The 18054-nt window shown below is 48.7% G+C and overlaps 1 protein-coding gene across 1 annotated transcript in view; it reads right to left on the reverse strand.

The window, feature by feature from the left end:
• The window catches only part of TXNDC16 (thioredoxin domain containing 16), a 30886-nt gene extending 14793 nt beyond the window's left edge, over window positions 1–16093 (reverse strand). The window contains exons 1-12 of the mRNA XM_010187705.1: window positions 15925–16093; window positions 15276–15358; window positions 13111–13184; window positions 12009–12083; window positions 11562–11683; window positions 10941–11031; window positions 9327–9483; window positions 7817–7983; window positions 7323–7383; window positions 5848–5983; window positions 5050–5196; window positions 4204–4263 (exon numbers count right to left, since the gene is read on the reverse strand). Of these exons, the coding sequence (XP_010186007.1) occupies window positions 4204–4263; window positions 5050–5196; window positions 5848–5983; window positions 7323–7383; window positions 7817–7983; window positions 9327–9483; window positions 10941–11031; window positions 11562–11683; window positions 12009–12083; window positions 13111–13184; window positions 15276–15358; window positions 15925–16093 (1342 nt within the window). The remainder of the gene's footprint in view (window positions 1–4203; window positions 4264–5049; window positions 5197–5847; window positions 5984–7322; window positions 7384–7816; window positions 7984–9326; window positions 9484–10940; window positions 11032–11561; window positions 11684–12008; window positions 12084–13110; window positions 13185–15275; window positions 15359–15924) is intronic.
• Window positions 16094–18054: the final 1961 nt, after the last annotated feature.

Below are 18054 nucleotides of genomic sequence, written 5' to 3' on the forward strand. Positions count from 1 at the left end.
TCTTCAGGCCTTCCCTACATTTGTTTTCGAGAGTTACATGGGAAGAAACCTGGAGACAAGTACACACAGGGAGGCAAAGCGTCCTTCAGAAACCCAGGGCCAGGGCAGATGATGAGGATTTCTCAAGAGTATGGCAGATCAAAACAGCCAGACTTTCATCGCTGTCTGTCCTGGGTTTGGTTCTGATCACTGTTTTCATTAAAGGCCTGGCTGATGGAATAAAACACACACATCCAATCTGCAAAGGATCCCAAGGGCAGAGGGGCAGAAAGCAATCTGAAGGGCAAAGAGTAATGACAGCAATGTTCTGTAATGAGAAGCAGGATGCACAGATATCATCAGTGCTGCAGAAAAGAGCAAAGTTCATTCTGGGATGAACTCTCAACAGCGTCTGCAAGACATGGGAGGAAAATTATGCTCCTCTGTCCCACTGAGACCTTTGCAGAGCTCAGCAAGTCAGGCTGGGAAACCTGTTTTTTGAAAGGTCTAAGCAGATGAGAGAGAATCTGGAGATAGGAGAAGTCTGGAAGACGTGCCTCTTGAGGAAAACCCAAAGAACTGTGTTTCTTTTGATTGGAAACTGCCTGGAAGAAAGAAACAAATCCAACAATACGTAAAGTGTGCTCTGGAGGCAACAGCGAGATCCCTCTCTGTTGCCAGCTGGGTAAGGACAAGCAACAACCCATTCCCAGGTTAAATACTAAAACAAGCTCCTAAGAACCCAGCACAGCTGAGTCTTTTTTGGCAGAGCAGCTGTGAAAAGGTTTTAATCGCAGGTTAGAAATGTGCCTGCCAGGGATGGACAAGGGTGAAGGCAGAGGTGACCTTAGCACATGTTCCTACCCCCTATCCCTAAATCCTTGGCATCCCACTGGACCATTTTCTGCAGCCCTCATTTTAGGTTCTGCTTTGCAGCATTTTCAGGCGAGAAATTCAGTACTGATCTGCCTTGTGTCAAATTCACAGACAGAAAAAGCAAGCGGCAGCACGGAGCTAAGGGTCTGCAATTCCCCTCAGCCAGCCAGGAGTTGTCAAAACACTCCACCAGAAATGGTTTGTGTCATTCTCCAGGCGCTGAAATAACACCTCGAATTAAAAGCTTGCCCCTGGATTTATTTCACACCTCTGTTCCAGTGTGGCTGGTTCTCATCAGCTGTTACCACATAATCTTGTGTCTATCCCAACTCTGAAATATAATGACATGGAAACAGGGCTTTGATGTCTTGTTAAAATTGAGTTGCAAGGCTGCTCTAAGGTCCCTAAAATATGAGTTTCAGCATTTGGATACTACCTTGGGGATTATGATCTCCAAGGGAGCCCCAGTTGGCCTGAGGAACGCTTTGTTCAGATGATCACTCTCCCATTCCAATCTGTGATTTTAGGTGTTATTAAACCAGCAACCATGAGAACCTCTGTCCAAGGGGTCTTATAAAACCAGGACAGAACAAAGCACCAAGGCTATAGGGAACAAGAAAAATCAAGAATCCCTAAACATCTAATCCTTTGGAGGGCAGGACTGGCATTAGGAACAACTGACTTGAGAGCTTGTCCAAAGGATACAAGATGAGGTTATGCATGAAGTGCTGCACTTCAAGAGGAATCCAACACGTTACAGGAAACAACTGCTGGGACAGCATCACCTCTAAATCCTTCCTTGAGATTTAGGTTTCATGAATACACATTGCTAAATCACCCAGGTGATTTTCATGCCGTTGCACTGCAACTTCAGGCCCACGTCTTGGAAAGTCATTGGTTAAGAAGACTCCACAAGCACATAACAGGGAAGCAGAACTGGTTTTCATCACAGTATGTTGGTCTTCTTAGATATTGGTTTCCTCTCTTTGAAAAAGAAAGCCAAAGACACCTAAGAAATGCTCAGCACTGTCTCACCTTTATGTCCTCTTCTCCTGTCCCAGGGGTGCTGCTTCTATAAATTCATGTCTTGCATGCAGCTGTTAGCCCCAGAGGCAACAAGAATGGCATGCTCTTGCTGCAAGAGCAGAAAATGGGCTCTATTTGGCAAGACAGAGATGTTTCTCCTGATCTCTTGCAGGACTGGTTCTCTTAACAAAGGGAAAACACTTTGGGGAGGATATAAACTTAATTTGGTGCCGATCTGCTGAACATCTGTTCCTGGATTATTCACGGGGTCATTCTGGTCTCCAACCTCCTCCAATCCTTTGCACTTGATCTCACATGGCCTATTCTCAGTGCCATTTTGCACAGAGAATTGGCATCAAAAGCAGGACCTGGTTCTGCAACTCAAAATGTGCCTCTAGAGTGGATGATTCATGCCTCAGACAGCTGGCTGTGGCTCCTTAGCCCTTAGGAACAAAGCTCCACCCCAGAAAGCAGATAGCAACACCAGGGCTTCTGGGGGTGCTGAGAGCTTGCCCCAAAGCCATACCCTAAGTTTTAAACTCGGTCCTGCAAAACTCAAGCTCTTCCTCCTGATCCAGACCTCTGCTCCTTGCACTGGTGTATTGTCTCTCATCCTGGCCATAACTGAGAGCCCATGGACCCCCACCCTTTTAGGTCTCCCAGCTGCCCTGGTAGCTCTGCCTGCAACTGAGACTCCCTCAGCAGCAGGGCCAAAGGATCTTCAGATCTCCAGATGCACTAACTCAGGCATTCTCTGTCCTCTCTTAGGCCGCAGCAGGGAAAGCAGACGAGAGTCATCCCACAGGTCACATCTTGCCCGGGAGTCTTTCGTGGGACCTCACTGATGACAGAGCAAAGGCCTTGACCCCCCATCAGTTCCTAACCTCTGCTGAGAATCTGTCTGTGGCTGCTTTCATGTACTGAGATTGTTATCAGATGATTCAAAAAACACGTGGTGAAAGCATGGCTGTGCACAGTCAGAAGGGGCCTCAGGAAGAGGCAGGGTTTCATCCACTGACTGTCCCAGGTTCCTCCTCTAAGCTGCTCTGACTGCTGAGGAGCCTAAAAGAAACCCCAAACCATCAACAACCACAACATCATCAACAACAACCCGCCCTGAGCTTTCCTGTTTATTCCCAGGGTTTCAGTCCAGATCAAAGCTGTTGGTGACTTTCCCTTCATGCAAACTATGACTGCAGAACCGCTTTCATCCAAACCACAGCGCAGTCCGCAGCGTTCCCAGGAGGGTTTCTTGTAAGCAAGTCCCACTGCATCTGCTTCCCAGAAAGTTGGCTGGGTCCTCTACTGACTCTATAAATGTCTCTTCTGTTGAGAGCTCAGTCTGAATCACAGAATCATTTCGGTTGGAAAAGACCTTTAAGATCATCAACCAACTGTTGCTTGCACTGCTTGCACCGTGCAGGTCACGGTCTCCAGTCCCAGGGGACTCCCATAGCCAGGAAAAATGAGCCTTGATGAAGAAGAAAAGCCAAGAGAAGACATCAGCCACTTCCAGGGGTGCCAGAACAGCTCTGGTCCAGGTCCACGCGATGTCCCCACTGTGCTGCAATGAACTGGGAAGGAAGTCACCCATGTCGCTGCAGCACAGTGGGGAGAAAAAGAGGCATCCAATGTGTGCTGTCTTTAAAAGCTCCTGATTCTTCACCATCACATGTTATTTATGGAGTTCTGTGGCTGCCTGCAAGACTTTCCATGTAATTAAGCCAGCCCGAAGGCATCATCATTGTAAACTCTTCCTCTGACACCATCCTGCCTTGGTGGATCTGGGCCTGCCCACATCTGTCTGGCACACTTTCCACCAAAGCCAGGGCCAATTACTGCTCCTTTCCAGATCAAGTACTTCCAAGGACAGGAGATGTGATATGCCACCAAGCACATTGGTTTGCTGTGCAGCATGTAGTGCATCTCCTTGGTCTCACTGTGCCCACCAACATCACCATCACCACCATCCATCCCGCTGTCACTGCCCACCAACATCAACACCTCTGCTGGAAGGCAGTTTGGGCAGCTGGTATGTGCCAATTTACACCAACCACATAAGGTGACTGCTGAAGGCTGCATTCCCTGTCCCGTGACTTTATAGAAGTACAAAGGGACTGCAAAGATCCCTAAATTGGAAACAAAAGACTTTTCCTAAGCAACCTCATGTGGGTATGCTTTTCTCAAGAGTTTGGGAACTAAAAGATGAGTAAGTTCTGGATGATGGAGTGAGGTACCACCAAAAAATTCAGGGTCTTCTGGTTCCTATTGCCAGGGTAGGTGCGTGGCAGTTGTAAAGCACTCAGACGTGTGGCACCTTACCTTTCAGGTGACTGGCCACCTCGGTGTAAGACTGCAGCACTGCCAGGGACACTGCCTCCCCTGTAACACAGGAGAGACACAGCACTGAGGGACATACAGGTGACAGACCAGCCCCACCTTGCTCTCTGACAATGTCACGTTATGATTCCCTGCAATCTAAGGTGCTTCAAGTTCTGAAAGAGTTGAAAGGAATAAGGAAAATTGGACTTGATGTTTCCATGCAGCAGACAGCAACCAGGTTGTCTAGGTTATCCCATGAGCCCACACTACCACAATTGCCCCTCTTTTCATAGAATTGTATCATACAATCACAAAATGGGTTGGGTTAGATGAGACCTTAAAGATCATCGAGTTCCACCTCCCCCACCATGTGCAGGGACACCTCCACCAGCCCAGGCTGCTCCAAGCCCCGTCCAACCTGGCCTTGGGCGCTGCCAGGGAGGGGGCACCCACAGCTTCTCTGGGCAACCTGGGCCAGGGCCTCACCACCTTCATAATAAAGAATTTCTCCCTAAAATCTAATCTAAATCTCCTCTCTTTCAGTTTAAAACCATCACCCCTCATCCTGTCACTACACCCCCTGATAAAGAGTCCCTCCCTGTAAAATGAAGGTTAAAAACCTACAAACATTGCTATCTTCTATGCTGAGAGATACTGTCTTCACCCAGTGTCAGTCAATGAGAAGAACTGATTTAATCTGATTGCTCACCATGGGTGGAGGCATATGGGGCAGGATGCGTCACTTATTTATCACTAAAACTTGTAGACGGGATCACCATGTTATGGAAAGGATGGTGAGCAGCAGAAGCTTAGAGAAGAGGCAGCCAGGCCACATTTCATACTCACAGCTGGCATAAAACAGCACCACCGTCCGGGCGGTCTCCAAGAGGGCAGAGTGGAAGGTGTCCTCGGTCAGGACAAGGATCTGCTCCAAGGGCAGCTCTCGCTTCTTGTCCCTGGAAACTGCTTCTACCACCTGATCATCCTGGATGTCTGCAAGGGACACAGAGCAGTGCATGACAATGGGTACGTGCAGTCCCCTGCTCCACCCCAGCAGCATGCTTTAGTAAGCCCGTTGTGTCTTCTGATTTGGACGCTACTCTTTAAGCGTGTTGGCTCCTCTAGGATCCTGTGCCACTTTTTTTGGAAAATAAAACCAGTTTTGTATGAAAAACACATGTGTTTTCAAGAATGCGTTGCAGGGGCCAGTGTTTTCTCCCTGGAGAAGGCAAGGCTGGAACAGCTCTTACAAAACACATCTCAAACCTTTCCAAAGGGACTGGTAACTCTTAATCTGATGCTTGAAGAGGAGACAGTGTTGGGTGTGCTTTAAACCCTTCACGCTCCTGAAGCTGGGTGCATTCATGCAGAAGCACCCATTTCCCTCATGCAGCACCTCTGCAACTGCTCCTCTAACAGCTGCTGATTTTTCTCCTTGGATTTTCCCCTAAAAATGATGCCTGTCTGTCACTAAACCCCAGTGCCCTGCAGAGAATGAAAAAGCCACTTTGTGCAACTGCAATGTGACCATGATGGTTTGCTTTGGATTTGCAAAGGTGTTCTCTGATGCTTTACCATATGCTTGCACGACCCTAGCAGATGCTGAATGCATGCCCTATCTGATGACACTGTTTAATTGCACACCTTGATCGTTATTCTCTTTATCCTCCTCATCTTCCTCCTCTTCATCCTCTTGGATTTGTTCGACCTTGTTCTTATCTTCCACCAGCGTTATAACTTCACCAGTGTCTTCCAAGACCAGGTATTTGATTGGCACTCCCTGAAGAAAACAGAATAAATCAGTGGGAGCAAAACATCACTCTCTGCTTATTCCGTGCACAAACCAAACTCAAGGCTGATGGGGCACCATCAACTCCTTATTTTTGAGGTATGTCAATAGATTCCTAAAGCTGCCAAACAGGGCTGTGTTTCTCTGGCCCAATTTCACTTGGGCCTGAGTTTTCCTCACTCCAGACTGACTTTTCCTTGTGAGGAAGTAATTGTGGGTATGTGGGATCCTGTGAACACCCGTTCCACATCCCAGCATCTTACCATGGACCCACCACTGCAAGAAAAAGCCCCGTGGCCAAACAGGGAAGGAGAGCGGAGAGGTACAGGGTCCACTTGGCTGTCCCACCCTTAAAGGGGTCAGGCTGGGTCCAAACAGCCCATCACAGCCTGAGAAACTGGTCCAAAAAATCCTTTATCTCATGGAGCTCATCAAAGAAGAGTGCTCCCAAGCATACACGGGCTGCCAACGCACGGAAATAAAAAAAGCAAAATGTATTTCTCAGAAATTTCTCTCTTGTCGGCTTAAAACCAGTTCTGGCACTGTCTCAGCGAAAGGCACTTCAGAGAAAATGAATTTTATAATGAACTGAGGGAAATGACAAACTGCTGGGTCCTCCCATTGGCTTTAAGAGGAGAAACACAGCATGCACGTCTCTCATCAGGGCAGGGGACGCCCTCAGGGGATGCTCAGGTTCAGGTCTGATCCTGTATCTCTGCAAGCACAAGTGTGACAGTTCATGTAATCTGGGGCAACGTGTGCTCCCTGGCAGCTGTCAGTGCTGAATTCCACCTCACCTCACAAGCTGGGTCAGGTCCCTCCAGAGTTTAGCTCATCTCCATCAACCTCATTTAACTTACACCCTGCCCTTTTCCCAGATCGGTTACATCAGTCCAGCACAGGCCTCTGGTTGTTTGCTCTTTGTTTGCTCTTAGTTTCCCACTCAGCTCCTCTCCCATCTTTTCAACGCCTTTCCTAAGGGGCCAAGGGCCTTTAGAAGGCCAAATCTCTGGGGAATTTGCACTTGACTACTGCCTTAGGTAAGTTCAAAACCTTGTGTTGCCTTAAGGTGCAGTGGAGATGTCACCCTACATTTTGAACACAAAATAAACTCAATACTTTATCTTTACCAGCAGGCACAATTGCTCTGTGGTACCAAACTCGGGCAGTTCCAAATACGTGTGTGCATCTATAGAAAGATACTTCCCCTTCAGCTTCCGGGAAGGCTGTCAAGTAACAACGGAGCCGAGCAACACCCCAACACCTCTGAAGAGCATCATGCCCAGATAGGAAAATAAGAGTTGTACAATAAAGAAATCCAACATCTAACCTCATCTGGTGTCTTTAGAGCGACGTTTGACCGGAGCAGAATGTTCAAATTTACGAGGTCCCTTCCAAAAAACAAAGTGAACATTAGATGGTGCAATGGTCACCCCCAGCCCACCTCTCTCAGCGGCACCACGTCCTCACAGGCTTGCTCTTCAGGGCCCCTAAGAACTTGCAGGAACCCAGAAACAATGTCAGTGGTGGAAAAATAGGCTTCAAGTGACCTCCTGGTGGGACTGCGCTGCATAACGAGACTATTTCGTAAGGGGCCTGGATTCCTTTTCTGTGATTCGAGTCACTGGCAGCCACCTCCCAGTGCAGCTGATCTGCTGGTAGACTTCAGCTCACGAGTAAACGCAGCCAAGAAGTGCCTTCATACAGGGAGGTGCCATGGTGGCAGCAAGTGGGAAGAAGAGAGCCTACTGGTTGACAACCACAGAGAAAGTCAACAGATCTCAGAAACACCACAAAAAGCAAGGAGAACCCCACAACAAATACCTGGACAAAAGGGCAACTCCTGCTTTCCCCAAGAGCTGCCAGGCCACAAACTCTGCTGTCCTCCTGTCAGCCTCGTAGGTCTCCTTCTGGCTGAGGATGAACACAAGCGGTAGCCCGAGCTGTAAGTGAATGGTGGAAACCTTCTCTGGGTCCTCAGCAACCTCTGTCTGGAGGAAAGACATGGTCATACTGCAGAACATCTCCACACTGTTAAGGTACCTCAGCTCTTCTCCTGCACAGCCCAAGTCACCATGTGCTCCTCAGTCACAGAAACAGAGACATCCTCAAGAAAACATCTCCAACTCTGATTCTAAAACATCCATTGAAGCAGAACCCACACAATACCAGTTAAACTGTTCCAACTTGTCATGACCCTCCCTGTTAAAAACCTGGCCTTTATTATGCATCTTCTTTGTGACTTAGCAACTCCAGATGTCAAATCTCCATTCATTTTTATTTATCTGGCATCCATTCCCCAGAGCAGTTTCAAAACCCTGGCCACAACATGCAAGAGCTGGCATCCTCTCCCTTCCTGCCTTGGACATGCTGCTTCATGACAGCATGGAGCTGCTTAACCAAGTGCCTTCCCTCCATGGGCCCAATTCAGGAGGCTGCTGAAGGACGCACTTCCCAGATTATCCCAGTCCTTTCAGCAGGGCAGAGGAGTCACCAGTGGGAACTGGAGGCCTGATGAAGTTCACTGCCTGGTGGGACAAGGAGATAGGAGGGAGCCTCCTGCTTCCTGTGCTCACCAAGGCATGAATCGCTGGTATCCCTCTCCTCAGGGTGCTGAGATTCCTGTGAGGAGACTGGAGGAGCAGCTTAGGGCTTTGGGTTTGTCTGTTTGGAGAAAAGGAGACTGAAAGGTGACCTTATTGCTCTCCACAACTTCCTGAGGAGGGTAAGTGGAAAGGGAGGTGCTGATCTCTTCTCCCTGGTATTCAGTGACAGGATTGCATGGGAATTGTTCAAAGGTGTGTCAGGGGAGGATCAGACTGGACATGAGGAACCATTTCTTTACCAAGAGGGTGCTCAAATGCTGAAACGGGCTTTGGGGAGAGGTGGGCAATGCCTAAATCCTGTTAGTGTTTAAGAGGCATTTGGAAAATGCCCTTAATAATTTGCTTTAACTTTTGGTCAGGCCTGAAGTGATTAAGCAGTTGGACTTGATCATTGTTGTGAATCACTTCCAACTGAAATACTTTATTCTATTCTGTTCTTAGATGTCCCAGCAAGTTCAAGGGGTAACTCCACTCATGGTGCTCACTGACAACTAGAGGAGCCTACACTGGTGCCAGGGCTCCTTGGAAAGGTCTAAGCAAGCTGAGCAGTGCAATGGAGTTTCGCTCCTATCCAGCCCCATGCCTGTTCCTTGCTTGGACCCAGCCTGAGAGCTTTGTCATGGGGAAGGGGGAGATTCTCACCCTCCACTCACACATCCCTCAACCTCACATCTACCCCAGCTGCCCTTACACCCACAGCCCAAGCAGCTCCTCTTCTCCAGCCATACCACCAGAGGAGCCCCCATGAGCTTGAGGTGCCTGTGGATGTTGAGCATTGTCAGAGCCTGCTCCATGGCTGTCCTCCTGCAGGGCTGTGCTGGGTCCGTGGCCTGCTGGCAGTGGCAGAACAACAGCCGAGCAGACGACACATCAGGCTCATCATTGCTGTGAGAGAAAACAAAAATCCTGCTGAGTTAGGGATCAGAGTCTAAAATGCTCTGACAGGATGACCCATGTCTGCTGACGTGTTTTACAGGGAAGGTGATCCTCAAGCCCAGGGTTTGGCAAGCTTGTGGGACCTCTTCAAGAGCCCTCCTACTGACAGGTACAACTGTGTGCAGGTGTCTTTCAGAACTGTGCTGAACATCTCATGAAGAACCTGGCCCACCAGGTACAAATGACCCCAACCCCAGAACATCTGGCCCAGCTCAAGAAGGACACAAATTCAGCTTTTCTCAGTGGCACTGCAGTGGAGACCCTGGCTGGAGAAAGCTGAAGTACAGCTTTGCTGATGTCTTTTACCTCACTGATGACACCTCACAGACTGTATAAGGAATATTCCACCTTTTGAACCGCATTGGGTTTGGCTGTGCCAAAGGAAGCAGTGAGATTGGGTTCTCTGGGTGGTTCCCTGGTTGGTGGTTCCTGCTCCGATACCATCACTGGTGCAGGTCAGCTTTGGGAGGACACATTCCCCATCTCTAAAACCAGGATCACCTTCGTAAGGGCTTTAAGACCCCTCTGTGGAAGAGCAGGATGTACGATTAAGAGCTCAAAGACACATTCCTTTTCCTATGCACCCATTCCCCATCTCTAAAACCAAGATCACCTTCGTAAGGGCTTTAAGACCCCTCTGTGGAAGAGCAGGATGTACGATTAAGAGCTCAAAGCCTGCTGCCCCTGTTGGCTGGTCGTGATGGCGAAGCAACACCATTTCCTTAGTAAGGAGACTGTCTGCTGGTGCCCTCGCTGCTTTAAGCGGAATGAAGCCAATTCCTGTCCAAATGACAACCGTGCCATCTAGTGGCAGCCACAAAATGCTGTCCCTGACCGTGATCCTGCAAGGATGGGATGGCATCTTGGAGAAGGACCGTTTTGGTGCCTGCCCTGGTGTCACCTAAGAAAACAGGCAGATGGTTGTACAAACACTTTGCTGAAGATACTGTGTAATATTCCCACCTTCCTCCCTCTCCGTTTCCTGGTCAGGCACATCTATTCCCTCATACCCCTCAGGAAGCACCTATGGCCACTGCAGAGGTAAGATACGGACCTGGGTGGGCTTTGCTCTGACCCCACTATAGCTGGACCAGTCTTGCTCATCAAAGCACAAGGCAGAGTGTTTTAAGACTGTAATATCAGCTCTACCAGCCGCCCTGAAAAACTATGGCTGAGGTTTAATCAGTCAGCTATGGAAAGGAGGGAGTGGGCTCTTCTCTTATCAAATCCCATTCAATGAACAGTCCCAGTCCAGGAACATAAGCAGCAGCTGGTTTTGGAAAAGCAGAATGGATCTAACTGTCCACCATCACAACCTAATACTATCCCAGATTCAACCTGGGAATCCGAGAAACCAAGAGCAAACAGTGCAGCTCCACCTGTGGAGTGGGGGTGTTTGGACGTACCCAGTGTCTTTCAACAGTGCTGCCTCAGTTGTCAGAACAAACTGGTGGACAGTTCCATAGACAAAAGCTGCCTCCATCACAGCTCTGTGCTCTGGAAAGAGAAAGGCAAGACCAACTCATCCCAGCTCCCTCCAGATCTTCCTTTTCATCCTTCCCAGTCCTAAATATCAATGCCCAGGTTTTCAGAAACTCTTGGTAAAAAGTCACAGCTGTCTGAAGACATACTATGAAGGTCACTATGAAGGTAACTGAGAAACTGGAGCTGGACCCAGCTGCTGATGCCCAGTAAACACACAGGTGATGTGGGTGAATCCATTCTACTCCATAACCAGAGATCTGCCAGTGCGATTATTTAGATATTAAGACATCAACCACTGGCTTGCTTTCCCTCCCAAATCCACCTAGGAAAGTTTGTGTATTCCCAGCAAAATTTTTCTGGTGCAATTGATCCTTTGGGAAACACAGCAGGACAGACAGAGGTGGAGAACTTGTGTTTGGGTGGCCCTTTAAGGTCTCCTTAGTCTTCCAGTTGCAGGATTTTGGTTCAGAAACCCAGCTCCCTTGCACCTTAGTAAAACGCCTCTAGAAGGAGAGCAGAGATGAAAAGCTGAGCATTAGTACCTGCTGTCCCAGTAGCTGGTACATAGGCAAAGACCATGTTCGACTTCCCTTTCAGTGCATTTTCAATGTTGTGAAGATCTGCCAGTGTTTCAACATATTTAACTTCATTAAAGAGCAGGGCACTGAGGACAAAAAAAAACCTCATTAGCAACTGTTTTCTTTTAAGAGCGATTTTGCAGCCATGCAACCATGATGGGAAAAACAAGGTAAAACTCCAGCTTCTTGCTGGCAGATTGAAGATTCGCAGCCAAATGCAGCTGCTCAGATGTGTTCTGGGCAGGCACCTCAAGGGCATAGATTTAACCACACCAAAGGGAGAAGCAGCCTTCTGCTTGGCTGAGAGCAGCCTCTGGAATACACTGGGTTTGTATTTATGCAAAAATTAGTATCAGCAAGTTAAAACAGAAAGTAAAGGATCTCACAGAGATGCATCTGGCCTGTACTTACAACAAAACATTAGCAACGATGGAGTTCACGTCAAACAAGGCATCGGTGGGGAACTCTCTGATCAGCATGCTACCCCTGGGGAGGGAAGGGAGAGTTTCAAGGAACTATGAAGGATTAGCGACACATATGAATTTGATTTTCACTCTGCTGAATGCTTCCCGATATCTGCTGGCAGGTAGGGCTGGAAAGAAAATGTCAGGATTGAATTGGGGGATTTTGTAGAACAAGATGTTCAGGCAATGATGTTTTTGCGAAGTCACCTCTGTCACTGCTGTGTCACACAGCTTCTGGGGGCTGTTGATGAGAAGCCTAGCACAGACTGACAGAAGGTCTCTACATACCACACATCACCCTGTAGACCCTCACCACCAGAAGAAATGTCTCTGAGGGTGTCCTGGTTTCACTGGGATGGATTCATAGAATCAATTCTCTTTCCTGAAGGAAAGTTGTGTATCTGCAAAGACTACAGCACTTGATTTCATGGGAACAAAGCTGATAAGACACTTTGCTTTAGGTCTCTACCATCACTGGTATGCAGGTTGCCATAGGGATCAAGGTCTGTAGGAGTTTTGAGATTAGCCAGGTGCAGAACCTGGGGGGGAGTGAAAACCAGAGGCTTTCAGGGTTGCTGACCAATAGTCACTATATATTGGAGAGTTTACTGCAGACACTCTCTTCCCTCAATGATTTGCATCTCTGGAGGGTCTCACCCATCATTCTACTCCCGAGGCCCACTCGCCCACTTGTTGTAACCCCTATATCGCCTGAATATAACACTGTGTACGTCCCATCCAGGACAGATGAACTAACCATACCAACAGGCAGAGCCCCAAAGAGTGTCTCCTCCTAGAAGCAGACCCAAAATACAGTGGTCTGAGTGTAACTCTGGAGGACCTCGTGGTGGAGGCCACAAGGACACAAGAACACTGACGGAGGATTTCTCTCGTGGTTTCACGTAGCGGCGCAGCTCTTTGCTGCGCCGAAGGGACATGGGGCAGGGTGGGTTTCACACTGAGGAAAAAGCATCTGCTTTGCTTGTTTTAGGGCTTTCTGGGGCTACTGCAAAGCAATCACGGTGTGGGGCCCAGAAAATCCCCCTTACCTGAACAGGTAGGCTTTCCTTATTGCATTTTCTTTTCCACAGTATCTTGAGACATCCTCTTTGGGACAATTAACCTAGACATTGAAAGCATGTAATTAGACAACCAGCATACAGAACTAACATTTTCTTCCATTCAAGAGTATAAATACAACATTTCCAAACCTGCTGGGAGAGAAAATACAATAGAATGGGAGTCCAGAGATGGGTATCGGAGTTTGTACTTCAGTCCTCCAGCTCAGCCTGCCTTGATTTGGGTCAGACAAGATCCAGAGATCTTATGATCTGCCCAGCATATTCAAAGTGACAGATCGTTGCTTGCTTATTAAACTCAGTCTGCGTCTGGAGGAAACTAAATACATACACACAAATGTATAAGCACTTCTTAAAATCTAATTGCACTTGCCTGAATTTGTAAGTCCCCCAGCTATATCTGCATAAAGTTTCAGTACGTGGGGTTGCCCATTAAAAAGATCTGCAGGAAAAACATGAGTAGCTAAATGTCCCCTAAGTCCATGAATGCAAGCCGAAGTGCACAGGTTCATCTGCTGAGACTGAACTGGTGTCTTGGTTTAACCCAGCCAGCTGCTAAACACCACACAGCTGCTCACTCACTCCCCCCACTCCCGGGTGGGGTAGGGAAAAGAAGCAGAGGAGAAAGGGTGGAACACTTGTGGGTTGAGATAAAAACAGTTTAACGACTGAAATAAACTCAACAAAAGAATAACAACAACAACAACTACAACAACAGCAATAACAACAATAGTAATAGGAACTGTGATAATAAACCACATAAAGTTATGTACAGCTCACACAGAAGTCGCGAGCCATGCGCTCCCAGCAGCGAGTATTAGATAATCACAGAATCACAGAATCGCTCGGTTGGAAAAGCCCTCTGAGATCATCACGTCCAACCGCTCCTGTCTACCCCCTAAACCATATCCTTAAGTACCTCATCTACCCGCTCTTTAAATACATCCAGGGATGGTGACTCCACCACCTCCCTGGGCAGCCTGTTCCAGCTTCTGACGACCCTCTCAGTAAAGAACTTCCTCCTTATCTCTAACCTGAACCTCCCTTGGCACAGCTTGGTGCCGTTTCCCCTTGTTCTATCCCCCATCACCTGGGAGAAGAGACCAGCACCCACCACTCTACAACCTCCCTTGAGGCAGTTGTAGGTGGTGATGAGGTCTCCCCTCAGCCTTCTCTTCTCCAGGCTAAACAAGCCCAGTTCCCTTAGCTGCTCCTCATAAGGCTTGTTCTCCAGGCCCCTCACCATCCTTAAGGATAAGATAAGATAAATAAAAACTGCAAACTGCAAACCAGCACCTCCAGTGAAAGCAGGGGAGTAGGAAGCCTTGGGAGCAGAACGAGAGGTGAAACTCTCTGGACCTGAAAACCATTGAGGAAAGAGAGTGGTTTCCAGCAAACTCCCCAGTTTATAGTGATTGTGACATTTATGGTATAGCATATTTTCTGTTGGCCAGTTTGGATTACCTGTCCCAGCTGCATCCCCTCCCAGCTTCTTGTAAAGAAGAAGCTGGAGGGACAGGTGTAGGCAAAAACTGATAAATCAGTCAGTCCTTGACTTAATGTAAGCATTGCTTGGCAACAACCAAAGCATCGGTGTGTTATCACACCGCTCTCAGCACAAATCCAAAACAAAGTGATACTAGCTACTATGAAGAAAATTAACTCTTTCCCAGCAAAAACTAAAACAAAGTGTCTTACCAACCTGTTTTCACTAAATCAAACACTACATTCCTCTCAGAAATGCAGCTCTCCAGAATGGAAAATTGACTCTATGACTTTATCCTACAGAAATCAGGACAACTGAGAGGCCAGAAGCAGCTCAGAGCTATCCCTGCCCAGCCCACAGCATGGTCTGTCCTCTGCTTCCCTGTGTTTGGAGACACAGGCACAACACTGAGCCTCTCTGGGACACAGGAACATGCTCATGTCCCACAGGCAGAAGATGTGATGCAACCCACAAGCAGCAGATGTAAGGCCAGGGCTAGGGATGAACTGGGATGCCCTGCTCAGCCAACATCTGCTTTCTTGTGGGGTCCCACTGCTGTCAGTCCCCAAGGTGGCTCTGGCCACCCCACAGGAATCCCTGCAGAAATAATCTGCAGAAATAGCCTGTCCCGCTCCTCGTCCCTGCTTACCTTCATCACTGAAATGCCATAGTCCTGGAGGGCCTCGGCCGAGTTCTCAATCTGCTCCAAGAAGGGCTGGGCACCAGGAGAAACTGAAACACCAGAAAAAAGATGGTTTTCATCCCTCATTTCTTGTGCGTCACTGTCAGACAGGGCTTGACACAATACGGTCTTGCTCTTACTCAAAGAATAAGGTATTTACCAAAGCAAAACAGGCAACAATGTGAATGGCCACAATCTCCTCTCCTTCTTTCCAACACACCCAGCCCCGCAATGCTGAGGTGGGAGCTGTGTTGGTGTCTCAGTCCACACCTATGTCTCTGTGGAACCACACCTGAGGGCCATGAAGGAGCAGAACAAGGAAGGCAAGGCCAAGGATCTCTTTGTAATTCCTAGCAGCCCTTAGTTCCCCTGTACACAAGGGATCCCCTTTTTCCTGGCAGGTACCATGGAAGAGAAACCCAGCCCCTTTGAGGGCACAACTCCTGGGTTGTCCCAAACTCAGGTTCACCAGCTGAGCTCAACCAGCATTTCAAAATCACTTTGGGTTTAAAAATCTCAAGAATTGTCTCGTGATTGTTCCACTTTCACACAAATCCTCACACAAGCTTTTGCTGAAAACCCAGGCTGATGCAAATACATGCTGATAAATACACACCATTGTGGCTGAAATAAGCCAGGGATGCTCTGCCAGGTTGCAAGCTACTGAAATACTCCTGGGGGCTCAGCTCCTGCAGCAGCCTCGCGCTTCCCCGCGTTGGGATGGAGGAAGCACAGAAGAGCAGGAAAAAGAAGGAAGAAACCCATCTGTCCCTTTGGGCTGACATGGCACGGGAGAGTCACAGCTGGGGAAAACAACAAAAAACATGCATATATATATATATATATACACAAACTTATAAATCAGTGTATTCTGTTTAGGCAAGTGCAGCACAACTGTAATTTCCAGATGTGACACAAACACCTACAGGATGTCACAAATTAGTCACTAGAGGAGCAGGTAATTCAAACAACTGTAAAGATGACAGCAAAAGCCATTCTCTTTCCTGTGAGCAGTATCTGCAAGTGCACAGACCCTCAGGGCTTTCAGTTTAGGGCTGTTTTTCTTCCCTCCTCGTTTCTTATTTTGAATCAAACATAAATTACATGTACAGGCAGAAAACCGTGGCTGCATCATGCCAATAAAACCCACCCAAACTGTCTGAATTCTTGTTAAAAAGCTTTGAGGATGCCACTAGCCTTGGAAGCAATAACCTCACTTCCTCACCAGGTATTGCATTATTTTGCATGTTTCACTACACGCTCCCCTTCCCGGCTCATCTTTGAACAAGTGGCCAGCACCAGCCTTCTCCTAATCCGCAGATACGTTAATTATCACTATCCCATTTTGCTGGAACAGCCAACTTTTAATTTTTTTCCAACAGTTCCTTGATCTGGCTGACTTGAATAAGGCCAAGAAGCTGTAGTTCACCGGCGTCTCGAGCTGGGACAGCGCCAAGATGGTTCTCCCTCATTTCAAGATGGGGCTGAGATGGTCCTCCACCACTTTGGGATGGGCCAAGACGGTTCTCCATCGCTTCAGGATGGGTCTGCAGCCACAAGACCCAAATATCTGCTGGTTCTTCCCACTCGTCCCTTGTCCCCAGCAGTCTGCAGAGGAGTCAGAGGTTGCTACCCGCAGTGGTGAGGTCTCTACAGCCGTGTTCCCCTTGTTGTGTGCTGCTGTGGCTGTGGCTCACATTGGATAGCTCGACAAGCCCGGGCTGCGATGCCAGGACCCACGGCAAACTCGTGCGCTGCTTCCAGCCAGAAACCAGAGCCTGGCTGCAGGGGTATTTATTCTCCTGCATGTATCCACAAAGGCTGTTTCATGCCAGAGTGCTGCTAGGCCTCTGAGGCCCGAGCAGGCGCATTTTTCAACCAGCAGCGTTTTCAAGCACGTCGCAGATCACCGCGTAATCAGCCAGCAGCGCAAATCCATGCCGGGGTGGCTCAGGAGACTGGAGGCACATCTGGTGCTCTGTGTTAGATGTGAAGGGAACTCCTCTCTGCGCCGTCGCCTCTTCCCCAGCCTCCAGACGTCCCTGATTTTCAGTGCAAATGCAAGATACGGACTGGCAGGCAGAGCTGACTGCAGGGGCAACATCTTGCAGCAAAAGGATCCTTCCAAGACTGATTGGCAGAAGCAGGAAACCCATCAGCATCAAACTTCGCTGGGTTTTCTGCAGTGATGCTCCCTCACTGTCCCATCTCCTGCCACTTCCCAGACACTTTCACTTTCATTTTCACTTCCAGGTCCCACTTCCCGGCACCCAGTAGCACAGTTGGGCCTCTGGGCCCAGCCCAGTAGGCAAGCTGGGCTTGCCAGCCAAGGCTACGGGAGGAACATGCTGCGGCCTTGCTCTCTGCTCTTCGATGCCCATGCACCACAAACAACTCACAGCATCACCCACTGCCCCCTTTTAGTCCATCCCTGGGGTTCAGCCCCCCCCAAATCTATGGAAAGCAGCTGGCACCGTGACAATCAACATCGCTGAGCTGCCTCCACGTTAGCTTAGGGATGTCACCTACCTGGGTGTCCTCCGCTGAAGTCCTTGTCCCTAGGAGAGCATCAGCCACCGAGGTCGCCCCTTGGCTTCAGCAGTCCCCTATGGCCAAACCCGCACCCACGCAGACCGCTGGAGGTGCCCAGATCTCCCGCCGACAGCTCCAGGGACCCCTCTAGCAAAGCCCTCTACTTCCTACAGGGACTCCACAAGGCGGAGGAGACCCCCCAGAGCTGCCTCCC

The sequence above is a fragment of the Mesitornis unicolor genome, unplaced genomic scaffold, assembly GCF_000695765.1.
Source record: "Mesitornis unicolor isolate BGI_N332 unplaced genomic scaffold, ASM69576v1 scaffold1437, whole genome shotgun sequence".
In the NCBI taxonomy this organism is placed as follows: Eukaryota; Metazoa; Chordata; class Aves; order Mesitornithiformes; family Mesitornithidae; genus Mesitornis; species Mesitornis unicolor.